Raw genomic sequence first — 15,629 nt, 5'->3', positions numbered from 1 at the left:
TCGAAGTCCTCCAGCATCATGATCAAATATGATTTTGAAACTAGATCTTGCTTTTCTGGTGTGTTTGGATATTCCGTGTTTGCGTTGGTGGGAGAATTGGGCTCCGATGATGCCATGTAGTCTTGGTTTCTGTTGCTTGGGTTCCTGCGCTTGCCTCTCGCCATCAGATTATCTCTAGTGTTACTTTGTTCTGCTATTTCTGACAGTGGCTAGACTGTCCTATAAGCCTTTGTGTCAGTAGTGCTGTAGACCTGTTTTTCTGTTTTCTTTCAGCCGGTTATGGGGACAGAGTGTTCTGCTTTCAGGCGTGTAGTTTTTCCTATGTCCAGGTCTTCAGCTGTTCCTGTGGGCCTGTGTCTGGTGTTCACCAGGCAGGTCACTTGCAGCAGAAAAGTTGGTCTTACCTGTGGTCCCGAGGCTCAAGTTTGCTCTTGGGGTGCTGCTTATGAGCTCTTCGTGGCGGCAGCAACCAGGAAGATCTGCGCCGTCCTTTCTGGGAGCCTCCCTGCACCAGGGTTCCAGATGGCGTTTGGTGTTTTCCTCTGGCGTCAGAAATGTGTGCAGAGTGCAGTCTCTTCTGGTTTCCCAGGCGTGTCTGCCTCTCTGAAGGTTTAGCTCTCCCTCCCACAGGATTTGGGTGCAGAGAACTGTTTATCTGGTCTGTCCCTTCAGGTTCCGGCGGTGTCTCAGGCGCAGAGGTCCTGCCGCTCATGGACCCTCCCCCACGGGAACCCAGAGGCCTTATACAGTTTCCTCTTGGGCCAGGGATGTGGGCAGGGATGGGCAGTGTTGGTGGTCTCTTCTGCTCTGTAGCCTCAGGAGTGCCCACCTGACCAGGAGGTGAGGTCTCTCTCCCACGGGGTCTGGGAGCAGAGAGCTGCTATGGGCCGGGATCCGCGGGTTTGGGACTCCTGCTAAACACCGGAAGTGCCAGGTCCTAGAGGAATTTTGCCTCTGTGTGTCCTGAGTTCACCAGGCAGGTCTCTTGCAGCAGAAAAGTTGGTCATGCCTGTGGTCCCGAGGCTCAAGTTTGCTCGTGGGGTGCTCCCTACGAGCTCTCCGTGGCAGCAGCAACCAGGAAGATCTGTGCCGCCCTTTCCGGGATCCTCCGTGCACCAGGGTTCCAGATGGCGTTTGATGTTTTCCTCTGGTGTCAGAGATGTGTGCAGAGTGCAGTCTCTTCTGGTTTCCCAGGCGTGTCTGCCTCTCTGAAGGTTTGGCTCTCCCTCCCACGGGATTTGGGTGCAGAGCTATGTCCAATTTTCTGAGTAATGTTCAGACTGATTTCCAAAGTGGTTGTAAGACCTTGTAATCCCACCAACAATGGAGGAGTGTTCCTCTTTCTCCACATCCTCTCCAGCATCTGTTTTTGCCCGAGTTTTTTATCTTAGCCATCCTGAGTGGCGTAAGGTGGAATCTCAGGTTTTTCTGATGATTAAGGATGTTGAACATCTCTTTATGTGCTTCTCAGCCATTTGATATTCCTCAGTTGAGAATTGGCTGTTTAGCCTTGTAAGCCATTTTTTAATAGGGTTATCTGGCTCTTTGGAGTCTAATTTCTTGAGTTCTTTTTATATATTGAATATTAACCCTCTATTGGATGTAGGATTGTTAAAGATCTTTTCCCAATCTGTTGGTTGCCGATTTGTCCTAATGACAGTGTATTTTGCCTTACAGAAACTTTACAATATTATGAGTTCCCATTTGTTGTTTCTTGATCTTAGCCATAAGCCATTGGTATTTTGTTCAGGAGATTTTGCTCAGTGCCCATGTTTTCGAGGCTTTCCCCACTTTTTTTCTATTAGCTTGAGTGTATCTGGTGTTATGTGGAGGTCCTTGATCCATTTGAACGTGGACTTTGTCCAGGGCAATAAGAATGGATCTATTTGCAATCTACATGCTGACTGCCAGTTGAACCAGCGCCATTTGTTGAAAATGCTATATTTTCTCCACTGGATGATTTTAGTGCCTTTGTCAAGATCAAGTGACCATAGGTGTGTGGGTTCATTTCTAGGTCTTCAATTCTATTCCATTAATCAATCAATCTCTCTCTCTCCTCTCTCTCTCTCTCCTCTCTCTCTCTCTCTCTCTCTCTCTCTCTCTCTCTCTCTCTTTTTCTCTCTCTCTCTGCCTGTTTCTCTACCAATATCATACAGTTTTTTTTAATCACTATTGGTCTGTAATACAGCTTGAGGTCAGAGATGGTGATTCCCCCAGAAGTTTTTTTTTTTTTTTTTCCGGAGCTGGGGACCGAACCCAGGGCCTTGTGCTTCCTAGGCAAGCACCGTACCACTGAGCTAAATCCCCAATCCCCCCCAGAAGTTTTTTATTGTTGAGGATAGTTTTCCCTATACTGAGTTTTTTGTTATTTCAAATGAATTTGCAAATTGCTCTTTCTAACTCTATGAAGAATTGAGTTGGAATTTTGATGGGGATTGCACTGAATTTGTAGATTGCTTTTGGCCAAATGTTCATTTTTACTATATTAATCCTGCCAATCCATGAGCATGGGAGGTCTTTCCATCTTCTTAGATCTTCTTCAATTTCTTTCTTAAGAGACTTGAAGTTTTGTCATACAGATCTTTCACTTGCTTGGTTAGAGTCACACCGAGGTATTTTATATTATTTGTGACTATTGTGAAGGGTGTCGATTCCCTGACTTCTTTCTCAGACTATTTATTCTTTGATCAGAGGAAGGCTACTGATTTGTTTGAGTTAATTTTATACCCTGCCACTTTGCTGAAGTTGTTTATCAGGCTTAGGAATTCTCTGGTGGAAGTTTTGGGGTCACATAAATATACTAACATATCATTTGCAAGTAGTGATATTTTGACTTCTTCCTTTCCAGTTCGTATCCCTTTGAACTGCCTAGGATTTCAGGTACTATATTGAATAAGTAGGGAGAGAGTGGGCAGCCTTGCCTAGTCCTTGATTTTAGTGGGATTGCTTCAAGTTTTTCTACATTTAATTTGATGTACAGCTAGCTACTAGTTTGCTGTTTATTGTTTTTACTGTGTTTAGGTATGGTCTTTGAATTCCTGATCTTTCCAAGACTTTTAACAAGAAGGGGAATTGAATTTTGTCAAATGCTTTCTCAGCCTCTAATGAGATGATCATGTGTTTTTTCCTTTGAGTTTGTTTATATAGTGGATTATGTTGATGGATTTCCATATATTGTACCATCCCTGTGTCTCTGGGATGAAGCCTACTTGATCATGATGGATAATCATTTTGATATGTTCTTGGATTTGGATTGTGAGGATTTTATTGAGTATTTTTGCATCAATATTCATAAGGGAAATTGGTCTGACATTCTCTTTGTTGGGCCTTTGTGTGGTTTAGGCATAAGTGTAATTGTGGCCTCATAGAAGGAATTGGGTAGTGTTCCTTTTTTCTATTTTGTGGAATAGTTTGGATATTATTGGTATGAGGTCTTCTATGTAGGTCTGATAGAAAAAAATTTCCCAGCCTTTTACTCTGAGGTAGTGTCTATCTTTGTCACAGAGGTATGTATCATGTATGCAGCAAAATGCTGGGTCCTCTTTATGTATCAAGTCTGTAAGTCTACCTTTTTATTGAGGAATTGAGATTATGATGTTAAGAGATACTAAGGAATAGTAATTTTTGTTTCCTGTTATCTTGCTGTTAGAGGTAGAATTATGTCTGTGTGGCTCTCTTCCTTTGGGTTTGTTGCAAGAAGATTATTTCCTGCTTTTTCTAGAGTGTAGTTTCCCTCCTTGGGTTAGAGTTTTCCATCTATTATCCTTTGTAGGGCTGGGTTTGCCGATAGATACTGTGTAAAGTTGGTTTTGTCATGGAATATCTTGGTTTCTCCACCTATGATCACTGAGAGTTTTGCTGGATATAGTAGCCTAGGCTGGCATTTGTGTTCTCTTAGGGTCTGTATGACATTTGCCGAGGATCTTCTGGCTATCATAGTCTCTGGAGAGAAGACTGGTGTAATTCTGATAGGTCTGCTTTTATATGTTACTTGATGTTTTCCCTTACTGCTTTTAATATTCTTTCTTTATTTTGTGCATTTGGTGTTTTGACTATTATATGAGAAGAATTTCTTTTCTGGTCCAATATATTTGGAGTTCTATACGCTTCTTGTATGTTTATGGGCACCTCTTTCTTTAGGTTAGGGAAGTTTTCTTCTAAAATTTTGTTGAAGATATTTACTGGCCCTTTAAGTTGGGTGTCTTTGCTCTCTTCTATACCTATTATCCTTAGGTTTGCTCTTCTCATTGTGTCTTGGATTTCCTGGATGTTTTGGGTTAGGAGCTTTTTGTATTTTACATTTCCTTTAATGGTTGTGTCAATGCTTTCTATGGTATCTTCTGTCCCTGAGTTTCTCTCTTCTATCTCTTGTATTCTGTTGGTGATGCTTGCATCTAGGACTCCTGATCTCTTCCATAGGTTTTCTATTTCTAGGGTTGCCTCCCTTTGTGCTTTCTTTATTGTTTCTTTTTCCATTTTTAAATCCTTAATGTTTTTTCCAATTCCTTTACCTGTGTGGTTGTGTTTTCCTGTAAATTCTAAGAAATTTTTGTGTTTCTTCTTTAAGGGCTTCTACTTGTTTACCTGTGTTGTCCTGCATTTGTTTAAGGGAGTTATTTATGTCCTTCTTAACGTCCTTTATCACCATCATAAAATGTAATTTTAAATCCAAATCTTGCTTTACTGGTGTGTTGGGATATCCGTATTTTCTTTGGTTGAAGAACTGGGCTCTGATGATGTCAAGTAGTCTTAGTTTCTGTTGCTTAGGTTCCTGCACTTGCCTCTAGCCATTTGATTTTCCCTGGTGTTAGCTGGTCTTACTGTCTTTGTCAGTGACTTGACATGTAAGCCTGTGTATCAGCACTCCTGGAGAGCAGCTTTCTTCAAGCAGGATCTGGGTACAGAGATCTGTGTCACAGGGTCAGTTCCAGGTGCAGGTACAAACCAGAAGGATCTTTTTCCAGACTGCTCCTCAGTTCCTGTGTCCAGAGGTCTGCTGGCAGGTTCCTATTGGGCCAGGAATGTGAGCAGAAGTGGAGATCTCCCCTGAGATTGTCTGTACTTCTGAGAGCCCAGCTCTCTGTCCCACAGGATTTGGTTACCGAGAGCTGTGGGATCAGGTCAGCTCCAGGCACAGGCAGAAATTGGAAGGGTCCTGTCCCAGACTGCTCCTTGATTTCTGTGTCCTGAGGGCTCCAGGCAGTCCTTCAGAGCAGATGTGGTAGTCTTTCTCCTGATCTCAGGTGTGTAAGCATTCCTGACTGGCTTTCAGCTCTGGGTGCAGGCAGAGATGGGAAGAGTCCTATCCCAGACTGCTCCTTGGTTCCTGTGTCTAGAGTTCCCCAGGAGTGTTCATCTTGTGCTAGGAATCTGAGCAGAAGTAGTAGTCTCCCCTGAAACCTCAGGATTGTCCACTCTTCTGAGACTCCAGTTCTTTCCCCCACAGATTTTTAAACACGAGCGAGATTATGCATTATTTTTTCTAGTATGCTGGCTTATTTGACTTCAGTTCTCAGTGTGAACTGTATCATTGTAAAGGATAGAATTTTATCATCTTAATGTCTGGATAATGAGTTAAAGAGATGGCTGAACAGTTTAGAGCATGTGTTGCTCTAATAGAGGAGTCTGGTTCAATTCCCAGAATCCACAGGATGTCTCACAACCATCTTAACTCCAACATCCAAGGCAACACACACACACACACACACACACACACACACACACACACACACACAGCATGTACAAATATTTCCACACATACATTAATACAATTTTCAAATTTAATGTCTGGATAATGCATATCTTACATATGAGCCACACTGTCTCTAAACTGCCTTTAACTGATGGACATGAGTCATGAGCTGTTGGGAATAATGTTACCAAAAGCATGAGAGTACAGTTGTAGGGGACCAGGAGAACATACCCAGACACTAAGTTCTCAATACAAAGGAGACTTACCCAGGAGGGACAAGCAGGTTTAGGGCCAGGGAGGTAGATGCTTTTGTACTGGACAAAGGTAGCACTAGGTATTTCTACAAAAGTGGTTTTTAAGGGAAGTCCGTGCTAGGGTTAGTTGGTAACTTCTGATGGAATTGTTTAGCCAGTGTAATTAAACAACCAAATTTTGATTGGTAGACCTTGGTGTTTAGTCTCAGGAATGAGTCACTGGCCCAATAAAGGAATAGACATTGAGGGCTAGCTTTAGGAATGCAATCTAACAGTTTAGCAAGGGAGAAGTGGTAGGGGTGGGCAAGACGTTCCAGCACCATGTTTGCCATGCTTGGCCTGTTAGAGAGCCACTCACTTCTGCCCTTTCGTTTTATTATTGGGATGTTGGGCATCAGGTAATAGGCTATTGGTTTCTGTCTGCTCTCTATTGACATTGGGGTGTCATTGTTAGGGACCTAAGTGTTGCAGTAAATATCCACAAACTCTCATTACCTATCACTGTCAAGTCATATGGCATTTGGAGGGCACATTCATCTCAGTGGTGGCTGGTTCTAGTGTGGCACCACACCCCACTACTCTCAGTTACTCTCTGGCCTCGACAGTCTCTCTGCCCCCATTGCTAGCTGTTCTCTCCTGGCTGTCTCTCTGCCAGCTTGGAACTCTCTTGTCCTGGCAACCCTGTAAAATCAGGACTCTAGAGGTCCCATCAGTAGTTGGTCCCCCACCCCCACCCACCCTGTGGCTCTATGATCTGCTCTGGTCCCAGTGGATGCTGTCCTGTCTTGGATCCCTGCTGCAGACTATGCCCACACTTCCAGCAAACACCTTCGGGTCCCCGGGGTGGGTACCCTCTTGCAGCTCTCTGCCACTGCTCTGTTTATATTCCCAGCATCCACCCCCTAAAGACTAAAGTATCAACTCCTAGCCAACCCATTAAAGTCAAAACTTCAGATGCTTGTAATTTAGCGATCAGATTTATATCAGTAAATTCAAACCCCACAAAACATCTGCACAAATAAACTCAGAGCCAATTGATAGTGATATGAAGTACCCACCTAAATAAGACAGATTGACCTATAAAAATCCATTTCTTAAGAAACATTCATAACTCTCTGTAGCCACTTAAGGACACATGGATTTGGGTCATCCTTTTCTGTCTTCATTTGGTTCTTCTTCTTTTCTCTTCTCTCTCCCCTTACTAACACTCTGTTCCCGCCCTGCTTTCTCACTTTCCAATCATAGGCCCTGCCCCATTCTTTGCCAGCCCTCACCTGCATAAAGACAACGATCCACACCCAAGGAAGCTGGAATGGTGGTCAAGACCAGGGAGTCTAGGCTCTGTCATTTGATGCCAGGCTCTGTGGGACCATATTGGTCTAGTTGCTTTGGAGTTGTCTGGAATGCAGATTCTGAGGGAGCCTTGGGAACTCTGAGTTGCTGGAGTATCTTGCAATTGATTTGAAACCTGTTGGGACCTATAGACTAGGAACAGAAAGCAAGGTTAAGGAATTTAGGGGAAATAATAAAAACATTTTTATTGGTTCTTTGTGAATTTCATATCATGCATTGCACTGTCAGGAGCCATTTAGGAGAAGCTAAGGCTAGCAGGTGGCCTTCCTGAAGGTGGCCCACCATTTTAGCAGATTTCTTAAAGATCAACATATAGATGAACTTTAATGAATTAATGTTGTTTAGATGAGTTAATGGTTTTATAGAACTTCTGATTTGATTCAAACAATTTTAGGAAGAAAAATTTAAAGTTTAATTTTATTTTTTACTTATTCACTTTACACCCTACTCACTGCCCCCTCCTGGTAACCCTCTCCTAGAATCCTCCCCAGTGCTTCCTCATCTTCTCCCTTCTCCTCTGAGCAGATGGGAGTCCCAGAGAATTGTGTCTGGCATTTCAAGTTTTCAAGTCTCTGCTAGGTTAGGGGCTTAAGAAGAAAGCTTTAAGAGTTGGTCTTAGTAGTTTTGCTAGAAAGATGTAATAAAGTAGAATCAAGACTAAAATGTGCCCACTCATCATGATAGTAAGTAAAGGCTGCATAATAAGAAATACAATGAGCTTTCATAATTACACTAGAAAGACAAATAAGTTTGCGAAAATTCGTGTTCAAGGAAAACATTTAGGTCCAAGGATATAGCTACAGTTGTGCACTGTAAGTCAACGCCATGTGCAAACTGTTGCTTTAAACTTATAAAGAGTATATTAGAATGAAACACTGCTTTGAACTTAATATCAACATCTAGCTGTAACTCCCAATTTATGTAACATTTTATTTTTGAGGAAATCCTCTAAATAACTTTTTCTCTAAGATTGTATAAAAAGTCCAAGGAAAAGAAATAAAGTTGTTGGTTAAGTAGTTTTGCTTGGGTAGCTCTGCCTTATCCATCCATCCATCCATCCCTCCAAATGTATATGTCTGTCTATATATACATGTGTAGGTACTCATGCATATATAAGCACGCATGAATATTTGTGGAGCAAATGAGACAGGTGGTTGGGCCCAACAAAAATGTGAATGTGTTAATGTGTAAGTGAGAATGTAAATGAAAATGTATGTATGAATGCATATGTGTCTGTCCTCTTCATATTGACTATAAAACACATCTTAATTCTTTTCCTTTCCTTTTTCTCTGGTTCACAGAGTTTACCAGCCATTCCAGTGAAGGGCTTCTGGCTGCCTGGCCCTAGATGGGAACAATAGCGATAAATCCTTTATCTAAGCACCCACTGTTAGCAACAAGTGTCAGTAAATCCAGAAGTCTGCAGCTTCTGGCTGCAGAGTAACTTAAAGTCAAGATAGTTATATGTTATTATAGAAAGGAATTCAACTGTTGCCCCCAGCTTCAGAGAGGACCCAGCCTGGGGCTGGCCTCAGGCAATACACCTTCCCTTCCCCTTAATTCCCACCCTCCACCATTGCAACCTCTGCTGCTCAACAGAGAAAAATACCTCATTGTGGACTCTGTAGTGTGCTGCAGTGTGTCCTACAGTTTACCCTTTTGTACACCTCTTTACTTGTAAGCGTTCATTGCAATGACTCATTGGTCTGGTATGAAGCCTCTGGTTTCTGCTACTCTATTAATACTGGAATCTCACTGGGACTTCTCTCAGATACTCTGTTCCTGCCCTGCATCATGGAGATCCTATAGTTTTAGGTCTGTAGGACAGCCTCTTCATGTACTCAGGCAGTTCATTGATGTTGGGACAGGTCAATTCAAAGCCCTGAATCTGGGCCTGAGAGGCATCTGAGATGGTCAGCCTGCTGGCTCTCAGCTTTCATGTCCTTCATTCCAGCTCACTTGCAAACCCTGCAATCGGGGGCAGCTTTACCCTTCTGCCCAGGTGAGGTACAGGGTCTGCTCAGGGTGCTGCCAATGAGGGATATGGCCAGCTCTTTGGTCTGCCATAAATGGGAGGGTTAAGGGAGGGGAAAGGGTGTCTCTCCCTCACCAGCACCACTGTCCAGCAGCCAAAGGCAGAGCCAGCTCGTCTGTACTCAAGTCCTGCAGTTGGCTCTCCTGAAATCATATATCCAGGACTAGCTCTCCTGTGCTGCCCAGGTGAATTCAAGGTTTGCTTTCCAGAGTGCTGTAGCAGGTTAGGAGGTAGGGAGGGCTACCTCTCCTACCCTAATGACCCGAGAGCTGGTTCTTGCACCTGCCACAAGTGGTGAGGGGTGAGGGGGAAGAAAGGTATCCTTCATTCATTCATTTCACCACAGAAAAATGAGTGATAGAGCCAGATCTTCCACGCTTGCATCCTCAGGGCCAGATCCCTCACAACTCCTGTAATTGTGTTCAGCTCAGCTCTCCTGAGTACTGCAGCAGGAGGGTGAGGTCTGCTCTCCTGCTCCCATGCCTCTAGGGTCAGTTCTCCCATCATGCCCAGGTGAGGGGTAGAACCAGCTCTGTACAGTCTTCAGACAACGAAATATCCCTGGGTAGCAGCCCAGACCAAGGACATCCACCTGGCCTTTGATGGTAACAGAACCCTGCTACTGCAGCGCCATGGACCCAGATGTGCCCCCCAGTGCCAGCACAGGCTCTGTGCTCATCAGGTGGCATCACCAGGTATCTACAAGAGGCTGTTTCTCACTACCTTGAGTCTTCAGTTCTGCTTTTCTTCATTGTGCTCACATCTTTCTGTTTCTCTTTTCTTTCATTTCTTCACTACTTACTTGTTTTTCTTAGTAGTGCCCATGGTCTGTGAGTGTCTTGGGTCATCCAGGAGTAGTCTCAGGAGAGCTGCGCACTGCTCATGCATTATGGTGCCACACATGGGTCATCTGCCCCCTTCTAGGCCTGCATGTTGCCAGACTGGTGTTCATCTCAGGCTAACTCTCTGTCTGGACCCTTGGTGCTGTACTGGAGGTGGTCTTAGGCTTCCTTTCTGTAGGGAATGTTACATTAATCATTTAGATATTCATAGGTCAGAACAGTGAGTGTGGACATAGTCCCTCTCCTCTCTGCCACCTACTGATGTACATGTGAAAGAGCAGCCACATCTACAATGGCTCTAAGGGCAGCAAGCAGGAAACTTTTTAAAAAATCTTTGGTGTATATATGAAATTTCCAAGGAGTGACTGGGCTGACTCTGGTGACATCATTCTCATTTCAGTAGGATGGCCAAGCCGAGGACACTCTGGCAGCCATATCAAGTTACTTACCACAATATAAAAAAAATCTGGGACAGACTTCACAATGAAAACTTAATTGCCACTTTAACTTTCTAGTGTATTTAACTACTCAGTTCATCTTCAAGGTGAAATTCAACTTGCCATGAATGTTCCAGGTGAAGAAGGAATTATGGTGAGCTCAAATTAAACCCAATTAAATATACACATATCAACCCAGCAGAATGGAGTTTTGTGAACAGTGATGTAGCCTTGCTTTGACACTTAACATGAGAATTTAAAATCATATTTCAAGATGTCCAGAAATATTGTCAGTAGCTTGGTATTTTTATAAGTCCCTTTTTGGTCCTTCAAATGGGATGCATAGAACTATAATCCTTCCTTCAAATTAAAAGTATTTTTATCATGTTCCTTCATGACTTTTATGAGGCTGTTATGGGTCTTTTTCAGGCACAGATGCTCATACAATAGCATCACACTGTATTCATGCCACCACTTTTTCACAGCACATACACTTGTGAGCAACTAGTCTCAAGAACTGAGCACAAGTGACTGCACACAGGGCTCAGAAGTCTTAACAGTATATGCCACATTTTTAGACCGTCATGTTGATAGCTCATCACCGCTTGTAACTTCAGCTCCTCTGGCTTAAAAATTTACTAAGATCAGAGCTATGTCCATCAAGTCATAGAGTGATACATTTGTTTTTAAAAGCAACATAGAATATCCACCCTGATCCTTTTGTCCTCCTTTGTTAGTATGATAAAAGCAAACCAAAATAAATGTTATTACTTACAGGTTTTCAGATAACAGAAACATGGACCCTGCTTCACGGTTTTAAAAGATTCTCTCCAAATGGACTCTCATATAATTAAGATTATTTTATTCTGTAGGCTTTTGTTGCTTATCTGTGTGTGCACAAATTGTATCACTTATACACAGTCCCTTTCAGGGTAAACAATCAACATTCATTAGAGCTTGTGTAAGCAGTGTGCATCCCCAAATGCCATTCAATGTGGAGCAGAGAAGCCAAAATGTTGCATATCCATGGACCAGATGACTAATCTTTAGGCAATTAATACTTTTAATTGCATAAAGACTAAAGACTTTAACCCATAACTAAGACAAAACAGCCTTTCTTGGTCCCAAAATATGAGAGGAGAAAGTTCAAAAGTATCTGAAATCCATGAAGCAGTGATAAGAAAGCAGGATCTGGTAGCTCTGTGGTTTTCTGGATGTACACACACACACACACACACACACACACACACACACACACACACACAATTAACTATGTATGACAGTAACACATGGTCATGGTATATGAGACAAACACTTGCCTTTACATTTTCTCTTGTGACTTCCTAGGAGTTTCATGAGAGTTAGAGTTAAGATTAATTTATGAAAATGTTCTACAGCATGGTCAATAGTCCCAAATATTAATAAGATGATGTTCTGCATTGCAGCATGAACTCTCATTAAGCGCTGTTACTGTGTGTTTAACAGTGAGTAAGAGCAGTATTATAACTGCTGTTAAGATAAATTGTGTGTCAGTATTGTTTTAGGAAAGAAAGAAAGAAAGACAGAAAGAGAAAAAGGAAAAAAGAAAAAAACAGAGAACAAGCAAAATCTTACCGGAATGTAAAAGGGTGTAAGAGTTAGAAAAGGACACACTTGTGTCTCCATCCAGTCACGATGGACATCCTGAGGTCTCAGGCCTACTTAACCACACCCTCCAACCTTGTACATTTTTGGTCTTTATCCCAGTTTAGCACATAGGAGGTCAATGTGGTGACAGCGTCATTTTTAACCAAACCACAAAGCTTCCTTAAGTAATATGACGCTGATCAGAAGCAGAGGTGCATATGTTTAAAATGCCTGTGAGATCCCTGAGCCCACACATCGTTCATCTCCATCCAAGGGCTGTGTCTGCTCTGCCCTCCTCCAATCTGAACAGCCTTGCTGGGAAGATGCCACCAGTCCTGATACTCCTGACCCTACTTCTGCCTCTTGGAGCCAGAGCAGGTGAGTGAACACCCCTATCCCGGACGTGCCACTCCAGACAACCTCTGCTGCCTTTCTGCCCAGCAGTGGTCAGGGATTGTCCTGACACTGAACCCAAGAGATTTCTGAACGTAAGGTTCCATACCAAACCAGACGTGGAAATCTGACACTGGCCTGATTTCCAACAAGGTCTGAAGAATGGAGATGCTTTCAGAAAACTTAGTTGGCACTAGTTCTCCTGCTTTTTCCTATCACCTGGAGACTGGATCATCCTTAGAAAGAGATGTGGCAGAGAATGCAAAGATACAAAAATGTACATCATTACTTTGACTTCAGACTAGGGAAAGGGGAGCTTTAATGAGATTTAATATTCAGCCATGATTATTTGATGTGCAATGAATCCAGTCTTCAAAAGCCTTGGGGAACTGCAGACTCCATTTTCAATCACCCACCCCCACCCCCCAGGTCTACCCTCCTGACCTCAAATATTACTCCCAGACACCAAATATTCTAGGCTTTTCTTTCAGAGGAGATCATCGGAGGCAATGAGGTCAGTCCGCATTCCCGCCCCTACATGGCATATTTTGAGTTTCTCAATGATAACGGGAAGAAGACGTTCTGCGGAGGCTTCCTGGTGAGAGACAACTTCGTGCTGACGGCTGCTCACTGCAGAGGAAGGTGAGGAGAAGCAGCCAGCCCACATTTTCTCAGACACACACAGGAGCTTCTGTGCTCTATTGTAGAAGCTCCCTGTGAGTTCTCACTAGAAGGCAGGATTGTGAAAATTGATGTCTGACAAGAGGCACATTTGAGGTAAAAGGGTGAGTGGTTACAGCAAGCAGTAAGAGTAAAAGTAAGAGTTGATCAATTACACTGGTAAACGAAAGCAGTGGTTGAGTTTGAAAGTTCACATTAAAAGTCGATGCAAATCTCAGAATATTGCCTAGATACAAGAGGTCGCCCCCAGGAATCTTATGTTCTTGAGAATCAGAGAGCAGGAGGTCAAACCCTGAGGCACTCCTGTGTCCTCAGGTCCCTGCAGCTGGAATCCCACCCTGCCTATCTTGCCTTTGCAGCTCCTGGACTGCATTGGCTCTGACTCTCCATCTCCCCTTCACATTCTGCTCTATTCACAGATCAATGACAGTCACACTGGGGGCCCACAACATCAAGGCTAAAGAGAAGACACAGCAGATTATCCCTGTGGCAAACGCCACTCCCCACCCTGCCTATAATCCTGATAAACGTTCCAATGACATCATGCTATTAAAGGTGAGACCTGCCATTCTCACACCCCATACCTCCACACAGCCTTCAGTCCTCACTCCTCATCCCAGCCCTGGTGACTGTGCTCTGTTTGGTGCAGGACTTCTCCCTGCCCTCCTTCTCTCATCTTACTTCTTCCCTCCTTCCACCCTGAGTTTCAATGTGACCCAGAGCGCCAGCCTCTTGGTTGAGCTGCTTTCTTCTGTCTCTTGTCTATCAGCTGGTGAGAAGTGCCAAGAGGACTAGCGCTGTGAGGCCTCTCAACCTGCCCAGGCGCAATGCCCATGTGAAGCCAGGAGATGTGTGCTACATGGCTGGCTGGGGAAAGATAACCCCACAGGGGGAATTCCCCAACACACTGCGGGAGGTTGAGCTGACAGTACAGAAGGATCGGGTCTGTGAGTCCCAGTTCCAACGTTCTTACATCAAAGCGAGTGAGATATGTGTGGGAGACTCAAAGACCAAGGGAGCTTCCTTTGAGGTAAGTTGGATTGCCTTCAACTCTGGGCTCAGTTGGAGGGGAAAGGAATCTGGGGGCCTATAGAATCAAACCTAAAGAGACTCACTGGCTATTATCTTTCTCTCTGGTAACAGTAGGAACCAGTAATGAACTAGGGACCCAGAGTTAACTTGCAGGCTTTGTTGAACATAGATTGTATAAAAGGATGTGTGTACAAAACAACACTTGACTGAAGGCTCAGGCTTTAGAAAGTTGGACTCCTGAGTGTGTCATAACCATGGCCAGATGTCTCCTCTGAGCAGACACATACTTTGTCTATGGGCTTCCCCTACATGCTGTGAGTCTATGTCCTTGATGGCCTGGAGACAAGAGTCACACACACCTTCACAGAGAGTGGATCATAGACCTGGGAAAAGGGCAGGGGGTGGCCTCAGGAGAGAGTTGCAGCCCTAACCATGTCCAGTCACATGTGAGAAGGCCAGGGGCCCCAGGCCTGCCCTTTGACCTCCCACAAGCAGAACTTAAAAGCTGTGCTTCTCTGGGAGGAGCTGTAACATGAGAGAGGATGAACAACAGCTCACCGTGTGCCCCCTCAATTTACAGGAAGATTCTGGAGGGCCTCTTGTGTGTAAAAAGGCAGCTGCAGGCATTGTCTCCTACGGGAAAACTGATGGATCAGCTCCACAGGTCTTCACGAGAGTTTTAAGCTTTTTATCCTGGATAAAGAAAACTATGAAAAACAGCTAAATACAAGAAGCAGCATGGATCATTTCCTGACTAACCATCTTCCCTATAGCTGAGTCCAGGAGTGCTCTAGGACAGATGGCAGCAACTGAATAAAGCACTTTTTTCTGACTGGAAAGATTGGTTTCATGTCCATTCACAGGGAACAACTCTGTTAGGGTGGCCAACAGCACATTTTTGCGGTCCACTTGCCCCGTCTCCATACATGCATCTATTCAAAGCCCATGCAAGTCCAATGCTCAGCTCATTTTTCTTTTCCAGGTCTCTCTAGTGCCTGCCGTTGTGACAGGTCTAAAGTGAGTACCATCAAGAAAAAAAGTTGGGTGTCTCCTGTCTTGGGGCTCAGGGTCACCTGCTACCTCCTCTATGTCATATGGAAAACATGAGAGGGAAAGCTTGGTTGTCTGTGAGACACAGAAGAGATAGCTGAAGTCACTGGTAGATGGGCCTTCCTGGGTGACTCTCTCCCATAGCTTTACCATTAAGGGACAACTCTTGGATTTTCTATCCCCATCTGGAAACAAGGCCAGGCTTTCTCTGCCCTCCCAGCTCCACCCCATCTC

General features: G+C 43.9%; 1 protein-coding gene and 1 non-coding gene across 2 annotated transcripts; one reads left to right on the top strand and one right to left on the bottom strand.

Moving 5' to 3' along the window:
- Positions 1-10,356: 10,356 nt before the first annotated feature.
- Positions 10,357-10,485, bottom strand: LOC120097244 (small nucleolar RNA SNORA17). The gene has a single exon (XR_005494472.1). It is a non-coding gene; the product is annotated as a small nucleolar RNA SNORA17 (small nucleolar RNA).
- A 2,004-nt stretch (positions 10,486-12,489) lies between these two features.
- Gzmc (granzyme C) lies at positions 12,490-15,184 on the top strand. Its single transcript, NM_134332.3, has 5 exons — positions 12,490-12,617; positions 13,124-13,274; positions 13,733-13,868; positions 14,083-14,343; positions 14,926-15,184. The coding sequence occupies exons 1-5, from the start codon at positions 12,563-12,565 to the stop codon at positions 15,067-15,069; spliced, it is 747 nt and encodes a 248-aa protein (NP_599159.1). The 5' UTR covers positions 12,490-12,562; the 3' UTR covers positions 15,070-15,184.
- The last annotated feature ends 445 nt before the right edge of the window (positions 15,185-15,629 follow it).

Source organism: Rattus norvegicus, chromosome 15 (assembly GCF_036323735.1).
Source record: "Rattus norvegicus strain BN/NHsdMcwi chromosome 15, GRCr8, whole genome shotgun sequence".
NCBI classification, from domain to species: domain Eukaryota; kingdom Metazoa; phylum Chordata; class Mammalia; order Rodentia; family Muridae; genus Rattus; species Rattus norvegicus.
The sequence above is the reverse complement of the archived record's forward strand: the minus strand, read 5'-3'. Positions and strand labels throughout refer to the sequence as shown.